We start from the raw sequence: 12341 nt of genomic DNA on the forward strand, positions 1-12341 counted from the left end.
AATGGCTTATATTTGTGGATATAAAAACGTTTTTAGCATCATGCTATAAGATTAATTAGAAAGACACAACTATTGTATGAGACTAATAACATGGCCATTTCAATTCTTGAATATTATATGTAAGACCAGGGCTTCTAGTCGTGTCAAACACAATCTTCCATGGCATGCCTCTGATGGTAATTCCACATCATTGTAGGGATGGGGGAAAGGAACTACTTAATTTAATATTGCCTTTGCAATCTAGGCAATATATCACTGGAATAATGGAAATGAAACACACACACACACATATATATATATATATATATATATATATATATATATATATATATATATATATATATATATATATATATATATATATATATATATATATATATATATATATCAAAACAAAGCATACATAAGTCAAGATGAGAAATTTTCTTTACAAAAACAAAAACTGCTACTCATTTTTTAACCACATCAAAATACCCAGTTTCTTCTCTGTTTAAAAAAAACACTATGTTGTTCTAACACAGTAAAATACCCTGCTTTGCTTTGTTTTTCTTAGCCATAGGAGAAAGCACCCATGTGTAGCTTTGTTTAGAAATTGCAGAAGGCACCCTTGTTCATCTTTGTTTACACACATGAAAAGACAACATAAACTTCTCTCTTTACACACAAAACAAAAATTTACAAGGTTGCATGCATGCCCAGCCATAGAACGAAAGGTACATCACTCAAACTTCATTTAATTATGAATAGTTTCAGCCTTAAAAGAAAATATGTGATAGGGTTGCTTGATACACATGGAGTGGAAATAGTACAAAGAGTGAAGTTTGAAATTGGTATTATTTCAACTGTCATCTATAAATTATGACTTGTTGTGCTTTCAGTTTGAATACTTGCCATTGACATAGTGGAATAATATAAATTTTCATATTATACTAGTTTTTAGTGCTTGAATAATATGATCATAGACTGAAGTTTTCAACTCCAAATTTGAGGAGAGACGAGGTGATCCGGATTTAAACAGGAATGCAACAAATTATAGAGATAACCATAAACACAAAGATGCAGTGGAAATAATACTTCGTTTCATTATTGTAAAATACTCAAATATGCTTACAAACAGAAATAGAAATAAACCAGTTAGGGCGATGGCAGCTTATCTCTGCGAAGAGATGTGGCGAATACATGCCTCTGAACTGTGTTACAATGAGGCTCGAAGGCCTATTTATTGTTGAGAAACAATGGAAAACCCTAAACATCCAAAAACCTAACCCTAGAAGATGAAATGCCAAACTATGGGTCCCGTTTGGGTAAATTGGTACATCAACTTCCCGGGGTCATAACTTTGGCATACGATCTCTGTTTGATGCTCCCAATTTTCCTAAAAAACGTCATTTAGGGCCTCAAAATGGCTCCGGAAGTTCAGGACCCGAAAAATTGCTAAAAATAGTAAAATATGCTACAATTAAGGGAACTGAAAAGCTAAAAGAAACAATGGTGGGGGTCCAAGTGGGCTTGGCACGTGGCCGCCAATATCCACCTAGATCATTCCTCCCCCCTTAGGAAGCAATGGTCCCCATTGCATTGAGTTCCTCCATGAGATGAAGAAACTTCTGCTGAACTTGGTCCCTAGTGAGCCACTTGCCTTGGTGAAGGAGTTGGCCTACTTTGAAAACTCGATACAGTTGGATATTCTTCTGGTGAGTGTGCATGATCTGCGTGTCCATGATCTGATCAGTTGTAGCTTGTTACATGCAATCTGGATTTAACTATGTGGGTGTCAGTTGTTCTGCAATGTCGGATGTGTCTAGTAATGGTGGGAAGCATGGTAGAGGGCAGTCCACATTGAACACTCGGTGCAAGCGAATGAATGGGGGAATGTTGTGCTCCAAAGCATTGTTTCCCACAACCTTGTTAATGGTGTAAGGACCATGTCAGAGTGGTATGAGCTTCTGATAGGTTCTGGTAAGGCGTTCTTTCTTCAGATGTAACCAAACTTTGTCGCCCACCTGAGACTTGTGTGGTGCCCCTGTGGGTGAGGAGAAGTTGTTCCTGTGTTCTTTCATGACCGTATCCCTCTGCTGCTGCTACTGCGTGGAGGAAGCCTTTGCAGGGGTCATGGATGTGGCGACGATCTTCCTCTTACTTTGGGAGTGAACCAGACAAAAAATAAATTTCCTAGTCTGTGAGATGAGCTTGCTGCCTTTCTTAGCAACGATCAAAGAGGTGGTGCTAGGTGGGGCTACCTCGGTATCCTATATAATGAATTACCCAAAGAAATAATAACAGTGTGAGGCCTTGACTCATACACAAAATGTCTCCTCCACAAGTATGGTTAGCCTAATAATACATCACAAACATCCAGAGGTGTGACATCACACAATACCTCATCTGTGAAGGGCTTGATGTTGTATGGAAGGCATCATTGCTAGCGGACTTGGAGATCTCTTCCTTCATGAAGCCACCTAAAACTGTACAACTAGGGTGTGGTGTAGTCGGTAGGCCCAACCGCTTCATGACCTCTGCTAAAATGAGCTTCTTTTGGCTCCCACTGTCAACAATGAATTGCAACGGTGAACCCTTCACCCACATTTGTGAGTGGAAAAGATTCTCCCCCTCCTTTGGGTCTTTGGGCTCATTCTTCTAGATCTTGGCAATGGCAACAGTGATGTTGGGCTCTGCATCAATGATCTGCTTCCCTTTTCCATTCCCCTTATCGGGTTCTGACTCAAGGTTAGAGCATGCATCTGATTCTGAAGCCTTCAACTCGGCCACCAATGACTGCTTGGTCCGACACTCACTTTTGTTGTGAGTGGGGCTCTTATGGAACTCACACCAATTTCCTTTGTCCTTCTTTGATTTCGTGGTGTTGTTCTTCTCTTGTGGCTTTGACGGGTTGTCTTGGGTCACCCCGCCTTGGCTTTGTCCTTCAGTCTTTGGATTCGCAGAACCAAAGTCTCGCTTCTTCTATTTAAACTTCTGCTCAATTTTGATAGCATATCGGTATGTCGTGTCGAGCGAGGAGATGTTCAGGAACTCCATCTCTTCTTGGATGTACCTGTGTAGGTAGTCGCAGTATTTGAGTACCAAATTTAGCTCAGAATCCTTGATACCCAATTGTGTGCAAAGGGTATGAAAAATGTTTGTGAACTCCGTCACACCTTGGTCCCTTCCCTGTCACTGCGTGGTCCATTTTATGTATTTTTCCTCATAGCTCTTGACAGGGTAGTACTGCTCCTTGATGGCATCCCGGAATGAATTCCAAGTGGGTGCAGCTGAAAATAGTGAGCCCGTACTTTTATCCTTCTGCTCGCAGTAGGTTTCCCACCAGTCCTTGATGTGGGGGGCTGCTTTGAGAAGAGCGAAAACAATCTTTCCCCGACTCGAAAATTCATGAACAGAAAAATACCCTTCTAGCAGATTTAACCATTTATCTATGGCATCTACGTCTATTTGACCCTTGAATATGGGGATTTAAAAATTAACTTGTACCTTAAAGGGTGTGGCATTTCTAGAGTAGCTATTGGAAGCTGATGCATCACCTCTGGGTGGCCGCTGAAGGATCTAGGCAAAGTTGTCCATCATCATGTTCCTCTTTTGCTCGAGGGCTTTTTTTAGCAAGATTTTGATACAATCTCCTACCCCCTTGTCTTTCTTTTCATCCGCCATGGGAGGCCATCAGGATTTGCGAGGCTAGTCTTGCAAAGGTTTGACCAGTTCAAGCCCTAACTCCTTATATCCCGACCTCGTTGGGGACATGCAAAGAAAAACAGAGAAAAATCAGACCCCTCTGATACCATTGATCCAGATTTAAACAAGAACGCAAAAAATTATAGAGATAACCATAAACACAAAGATGCAGCGGAAATAACACTTCATTTCATTAATGTAAAATACTCAAATATGCTTACAAATAGAAATGGAAATAAACCAGCTAGGGCGATGGTAGCTTATCTTTGAGAAGAGATGTGGCGGCTACATGCCTCTGAACTATGTTACAATGAGGCTCGAAGGCCTATTTATTGTTGAGAAACAATGGAAAATCTAAACATCCAAAAACCTAATCCTAGAAGATGAAATGCCAAACTGTGGGCCCCGTTTGGGTAAATTGGTACATCAACTTCCTCGGGTCGTAACTTTGGCATACGATCTCCGTTTGATGTGTACAATATCTCGTTAGAAAGATCTATCCGAGCAAAAAACATCGTTTAGGGCCTCAAAATAGCTCCAGAATTTCAAGACCCAGAAAATTGCTAAAAATAGTAAATTGTGCTACAATTAAGGAAATTGAAAAGCTGAAAGAAACAATGGTGGGGGTCCAAGTGGACTTGGCAAGTGGCCACCAATATCCACCTAGATCACAAGGTCTCAAATCCACCTCGTGAATTATAGAGGCATGTGATACCCATCAAGGTAGACTCCAAGGTTGTTGATCAGTCCAAGAAACCACTTCTTATGGATCTGAAGGATTGAGTTCTCGTTGAATAATTAGGAAAGGTTATAATGCAGAAACCTACTATCCTAATCAAAGTTCCATAGGGCATCCAAGCATCACCACCTTCCTTTTATTTGTTACAGTAAGTTGAAGATCCCTGACCCTCTTTTTAAATTAGTGAAATTCCCTTAATCAAATTTAGGATTTACTTGTTGTTTCACAATCTTGACTCCTTGTTAAGCTCTAATAACCCTTGGATCTGATACCAACTGAAGGAAGAGGTAGAGGATAAAAAATAGAAAATAGAGTAAGATAGATAATAAATAAATAAATAAATATCAAAACAGAGCATACATAAGTCAAAATGATAAATTCTCTTTACAAAAACCAAAATTGTTGCTCCTTTTTTAACCACACCAAAATACCCAGTTTCTTCTATGTTTAAAAAAAAATGTTGTTTTAACACAGTAAAATACTCAGCTCTACTTTTTTTTGTTTAGCCACCGGAGAAAGCACCCCTGTGCAGCTTTGTTTACAAACTGTAGAAGACACCCCTGTTTAGATTTGTTTACACATAGGAAAAGATGACATAGACTTCTCTCTTTCCACACACAACAAATGTTTACAAGGCTACATGCATGCCCAACCATAGAAGAAAAGCTACATCAATCAAACTTCATTTAATTATGAATATTTTTAGCCTTAAAAGAAAATATGTGACAGGATTGCTTGATACACATGGAGTGGCAAGAGTACAAAGAGTGAAGGTCATAGTTGGTATTATTTCCACTGTCATCTATAATTTATGATTTTTTGTGCTTTCATAGTGAATACTTTCCATTGACACAGTTGAATAATATAAATGTTCATATTATACTAGTATGTAGTGCTCGAATATGATATGTTATACTATTTTGTTACAATGGAATATGATATGTTTATTTCTGGTTGATTTACATCTTTTACATTCTGCTATCAAACAATGCCTCTGCATTTTGTGTGAAGAGCTTAAGAAGGAACATTCATGCCTCTCTAAATATTATATTTGTTTAAGACCACTTGTATTCTCATAAACTATACATGTGTTTTAATTGTAAGCTTCAACATTCTGCAAATCATTGTGTTCTAAATCAACTCTAGGTAGGAGCTCTTAGGAAATTTTGTCTATTCCTAGAATGTGCACACATTACTGTAAATGTACACAGTAAAATACCCTACTCTGTTTTGTTATGTTTAGCCACATGAGAAAGCACCCTTGTGTAACTCTGTTTACAAACTGCAGAAGTCACCCTTGTTTAGCTTTGTTTATACACATGAAAATAAAGTCTAACACAATAAAATACCCTGCTCTGCTTTCTTCTATTTAGCCATAGGAGAAAGCACCCCTGTGCGTCTTTGTTTACAAACTGCAGAAGGAAACCCTATTCAACTTTGTTTATACACACGAAAAGACATCATAAACTTCTCTCTTTACACACACAACAAATATTTACAGGGTTGCATGCATGCCAAACCATAGAAGAAAATGTACACTTTGAACAGGTCCAGGGAGATGGCAAGGATGCCTCTTGTTCAGTCTACAGACCAAAAGGAAATTAAATTATTCTAAAAGAAATTATGATTCAATAATTAATAGAATACATAGGAGCAGTTGGAGTGCATTGGAGCATGGTCGATGTTTAGATCAGAGGGAGTTTCAAGGCAACTGGTCAATTTTTGATCTTCAACATACCCTTCTAGGAGTACAAAATGCAACACATCCCAGAGTTTCAATCACACACTCTAGATGGAAAATTGGGTGGTTTATATCCCAACCAAAATAAAGACAAAAACAAAAAATGTTGGAACTTGCATTATGCCACTATTCTTGATATCCTTGCTGAAGGAATTCTAATTTGCAATTATAGAAGATTTACTTTTCCATTGTATTTCATGCTTCGCTTGTATAACTTACAGTTCTATGTTTTAATATCTCTTCCACTGCATTAATAGAATTACATGCTTATCTTCACAAACAAAGCTTGTAACGTGTTGAAATAATGGAGTTGGCCTTGATTAATAATGCCATTTCTATGTTGTTGAATGGTTGTACGAAAATTCAACCACAACTCCAAATAATTGACATAAGCTTTGTTACCTCATTAATAACTACATCCTCACACTTCCACATTACCCTCTCTAATGGAACACATCAACACCAGACTCTACTATTAGTTGCATTTATTGGAAAAGTTGCATCTTAGGACATCCAATTCGGCTCGATCATTTTGCTTAAGAAAATAGCTTTCACAGTCTTTCAACACTCTTTGTAAGGCCCAAAATTTGTCTTCAGTTTCCTTCGTACTTATGTCTCTTTTTTCTCTTCCTGCATCACCCAAAAAAACTAATGAATACTAAATTAACTTCTTCTTCTTCCATTTCCACAAGGTCAATACGAGTTCTTGAGCTTAAGGTTGTAAGACATTGAAAAACACTGACTAAAGACTCATCAACACGACTACATGCAAAGGCAAGCACATCCCAAACTAGCTCTTCTTTATCACAAGAAGGTTTGCCCTCTGCAATAACTCCATCGAATACATCCACACCTACAACTATCTCATTCAAGGCATTGAACCCATATCAAATATATTGGTCGATACAAGGTAGAGAAATTGTGAAGACAACGTTGAGGACTTACAACAACGCGTGTGGCTCAGGAAAATTCTTTGGCTTTGACCTCATTGATCGGGATAGAGATGAAATCCACCTTTCTGTATTCACCGAGTTGGCTGAATCCTTTTATAATCTAATATAAGTTGGGCAACTATAAATTGTTTTGAATAGCACAGTAAAAGAAACAAACCCAAAGTCCAACCATCTAAAGAACAAATCGGATATTTTTTTTTATGCATCCACTATCAAGCCATATACACAGTATGATCCAAATTTTCCTTATCAATGCTTCCATTTCAAAACCATCAATGAAATCAAGTCTGCAAGCTCGAATATGAATGTTGATGTTATTGGTATTGTTAGTTCCACCTCACCTGCCTCGACAATATGATGAGGGGATGGAACTTAAACAATTAGGAAAACCCTCACATTAAAGGACATGTCAGGATTTAGCATTGATGTAACATTATGGGGAGATCATTGTGAATCTAAAGGGAAGAAACTTACTAAGTTGCTCTCCTTTGACAACCAACCATTTCTTGCAATCAAAGGAAGTTGTGTATCTGAATTCAACGAAATTACCATAGGGGTTGTCTTCAGCAGCAATCTTATCATAAATCCAAACATTGAAGAAACTCAAGAACTTCAAACATGGTTCTGTGAAACAGACTTCAATTCTTCCTCTCCATTTTTGAGTAGAAACTACAACATTACTACTAAGTGAGCCCGAGAATGGAAAATGATTCACACCATTTATTGCATTGAAATTTTTGAGAAAACAATATGGGTTCCTATTTGTACAACTATAACTGCTCTTCAAATGGGCTATTTCTACTATCTTACATGCCCATTAAGTTTCAATGGCAAGCAATGCATGAAAAAAGTGATGCACCATTCTAACAATATGTGGCACTGCACAAAATGTAATGGTGACTTCCCAGAATGTGACTATTGTTACAAACTCAGAATTGAATTACATGATCACACTCGATACTTAGACAATGTGATATTTTTCAACAATGCTAGAAATGAGCTCATGGGTGTTACAACAAAAGATGTGTTTCTTATTTCCCTTGAAGCATCTGATGTCCAAGAAATTTGTGGAATGGTCATATTTTCCTCTTAACACTTTCCATCAAAACAAACTTTTTCAATGGTGTTGAGCATTTACAAACAATTTTGGTTAACTGTAACGAAATTCATTACACTCGGCATCCAAAGAGGTCCTCCAAGACATACAAGAAATGTCTGATGTACAATGATCTACTATATGTCACCTTTGAGATCTCTTCATGCCACCAAAGATCTCTTCCATTTTGTACATGGATATCCATGCTTTTGTAATACATTAGTTCTTCGATTTAATAGAAAATACATAGCAATATATGTACAATGTCTACATGTCTATACATTGAATATTTGCTTTTAAACTATTCATGTTATATGTCAAACATGTTCAATTAAAAGAAAACAAAATTTCAATATCTTAGTGTATTGATTGTGACTTTCAAGGCTACCATAACGAATTTTCACACAAATCTATCATGTATCTTTGTAAACTTTCAAGCATGTCATGGACACACTCTTTTCCTAACAATGCTAGCTTTTTCTCTTTATTATATAAACTATTTTTAAAATGTAAAGATTCATGATTTATTTTCTATGCATGTACACTTCATTTATACTTCTCTATAATTTACTTATACCTCCATTCTAATAATAAATTATTTGTACTTGCTTAGATATGCCATCCAACAGGGACAATGCAGATAAAAATGCATGAATACATCTCCTTTATGCACATAACAGAGACACAATAAATGCACGATGACGACTACTTTATGAAAAAAGAAAAAACCCTTATGCCCCACCTACTTCCCCTCCCACTTCGTGTGCTCCCCCAAATGTGCAAGCCAACTCACCTGACCTTTTTCAAACCCAAAACAACTCCCGCCTCAATGATGAGCATCATCAATTTCGACAAAGGATAGCTAAACTTTCTCTCATGCATGTTTGCACAATATGCAAAGAATCATACCCAGGCATGGAAACACAACTTCTACATGACAATCTTTCTTGTTGTTATTGCGCCTCATCTAGGCCTCCATATCGTTTTTCTCATTCAAACAACATGGACCCCAACACACAACCACTTGTCCTTTCTAATTTAACGCAAGTTGAAGAAATGCTCATTGCATGTGTCAACCCGATTGTACAAGTTATTCATGCTCACGGTGGGCAATACAAATATAACCATAAAATCAACTTCCCCAGGAAATCACTACTATTGCCAACTACTTACCTCATATAGTTTCCGAATTAGACATCATCATCGTCAAAGGACACAATACTTCTAAAAAGGCTTATGAATTCCTTGTTTGTAAATCACGAATAATGGGAGCGCTTGAATACAAACTAATAAATGGTCCCTATTACAAGGATGTTAAGCTCAATCCGTCTGCACTTCTATTGTTGGTTAAATCATATTTTAAAAGGAAGCCAAAGCAATTTTGTCTATACAATGCTCCCAAATAATGTCCGTGAATTATAAATATTGTTTTTGCAATTCTATTGATGGTTAAATCATATTTTAAAAGGAAGCCAAAGCAATTTTGTCTATATAATGCTCCCAAATAATGTTCATGAATTATAAATATTGTCACAACCAATGGATAGGGTTTGTCTATATTTTGAGCTTGACGTTTGTAATGATAACAACCCTCAAGTATAGAGTTTTATTTACCGAAAACATAAATTTTCGGCCATGAATATGTAAACAGTTAGAGTTTAGGTGTGGTCAAGGGCTACTCTATGAATCTTGGTTGTAATTTTTTAAGGACTTTTTGTAAAAGCTCCAAATTTTGTGACCTTGGAGTTTAATACTGTTGAAACAATTCTCTAACCTTTTAACTGTATCACTGGTATATTCACATCACAACCTAAAACCTATATTTAATCTAACAATTTTTAGTTAAAATCAAAACACAATTTCTCCAATTTAGCATCCTATCGGTGTCCCTTTGCACCATTTTGGGCAATTGCTAGTTTTATCACATCTCCTTCATACCAAACATGTCTATTCATGCTTGTTTTTTATTATAATTGACATTTTTTTATCTAAAGAATATTTCATTTTTATTTTAAAGGAAACAAATTTCAACTTAAAGTTGAATATCCTTAGAATCACACATCTCCCTCATATTGAGTTGTAGAATAAGTCTTTAGACGTAATAAAAAAAAAATAATATTAATGTGTTTGATATATTCATAATTAAAATAATTCAAAATTAATTAATTATTAAATCAATATTTTAACTGATTTCTTTTTAAAAAATAATTTACTTATATATAAATTTTACAAATACAAAAAATATTTTTAAATCATAAATACAAAATATTAAAACAGCCTTTTAATTATCTTGATTTTTTTCAAATTTTAAACCTTAAATTTAAATCATCATATATATAATTTTTTATAATAGAAATTCAGCTCTGAGATTTTACTTTTTTAATAAATAGTATAACCTCGTAGAAACTTTTCATAAATCCTTAAGCTGAAACACTAATATAGCAAATATTTTACCTTTGATATAACAAAGTTTTTACCTAAAACCTTGCAAATAGGATTTTAAATTTATGCTAATTACATATTTTAAAAATATTCTAAAAACTGATAAACAATAGCAAAATCAAAATCGACCATCTAAAAAATAAAAAAGTTACCAATGCAAAAGCTCCACCAGCCACAGTTCCCATTTCACCCAGATGCTCCATGTGCTTGTGATGCTTCTCTTCCTTTTTGGCCTTCTCGTACTCATCAACATTGCCAGCACCATAGACATCTGTGCTCTCAATCACCTGCTCACCGCCATCTTCCTTGTGGTGGTGGAACAGATGGTGGTGCTGCTTCTCGTCCGACATCTTCCCCAAAGCAGAGATCTCAAAGACAGAGTAAACACAACGATATATTCTGAGGGTTCAAACGAACAGAAATGGCTTAACTGTGCAAATGAGATAAACAGGCGTTGATTATATAACCGGAGCGGCGCTGGATGTTAAAGAAACATCAATGGCCGGTGTAAAGCGCGCCGACTGGGGACGTTAAGAGTGTGGGACCCCTGACATATCAACTGTCAAAAATTTCACGATGTCTGTTCTCGAGAATGGTAGGTTTGACCAAATGTTACACGTCATGAGTTGTCAAAGTATGGAGGGACTAATAACCAGTGATGATATGGATAGAGACGTGAATGAATGAGTCCGTTTTTCATGATGTGTCCAGCAAGAGACCACATACGTTTAGAGGGCGTAGTCTATCCAGCTTTCAAATTTTTTTGGAACTTTAAAAAGTTGGAATTTGTTATTTTTTTAAATTTAACTGTAAAAATGTTTGAATCTAGTTTTTAATAATATTTGAATCTAGTTTTTAATAATAGAAATAGATTTAGCGCCGTTAATAATTAGAAATCTTAAAATCTTAAAAATTTAAATCAAAAAACTAAAAACTTTAAAACCTCTAAAAAACAGTAAATAAAATTTACAAAAAATTTTACCAAATTTTATTAAAATCTTGCTTAACTTTCCATAAATTTACAAACAAATTTGAAAGGTAAATAGACTATGGCTTATATTTTTGTTCCTATGGTGTCATGGATAATACGGTATATCTGGGACTCAAAGCGCTTTTAAGTTTTGTTTTTTTAAAACACCGAGCCCTTTTGTTAATTTTTATTTTAAAATTACGTTGGTAGTCACCATTTTAAGAGTTTTGCATATAAAATTTAATTTTGAATTCTATTTTACGTGTTTATTTAAGGAGAACTTTTTTAAAGTTTTAATTTTATTCATAAATATTAGTATATGGCAAAGATTTATTTTTACTATTTTTATTTTTGAATTTAATTACAAAAAATAAGTTGTCTATAAATAATATTTTTTGAAAACTTTTTTGTTTTTTTCCAATTTAATTTGTCTAAAATCTAACAATGATTCATTGTTTTTTTTATTTTTCAATTTAATTAAAAAAAATTGAGTTGTCTATAAATAAGATCTTTTGAAAACTTTTTCTATTTATTTTCCAATTTAATTTGTCTAGAATCCAACTATGATTCATTGAAATCACAAGTTTGACGGGTTAAGTACTCTTCACAATTGAAGTGCCCAATGGTTTTTCAAGGTGCTTAATCCATATATGTAGTCAAACACCAGTTTAAACAACACAAATCAAGATTTGAGCATAATTTTTTTTAGCAAGATT

General features: G+C 35.3%; 1 protein-coding gene across 1 annotated transcript in view; it reads right to left on the reverse strand.

The window, feature by feature from the left end:
* LOC149180167 (abscisic stress-ripening protein 3-like) overlaps positions 1-11093 on the reverse strand; it is an 87711-nt gene extending 76618 nt beyond the window's left edge. The window contains exon 1 of the mRNA XM_089418137.1: positions 10808-11093. Coding sequence (XP_089274263.1) covers positions 10808-11005 — 198 coding nt within the window. The 5' untranslated portion in view covers positions 11006-11093. The remainder of the gene's footprint in view (positions 1-10807) is intronic.
* Positions 11094-12341: the final 1248 nt, after the last annotated feature.

This window comes from Pinus tabuliformis, chromosome 3_2, assembly GCF_031772625.1.
Source record: "Pinus tabuliformis cultivar Carrire ecotype Pingquan chromosome 3_2, CPIR1, whole genome shotgun sequence".
NCBI lineage: Eukaryota > Viridiplantae > Streptophyta > Pinopsida > Pinales > Pinaceae > Pinus > Pinus tabuliformis.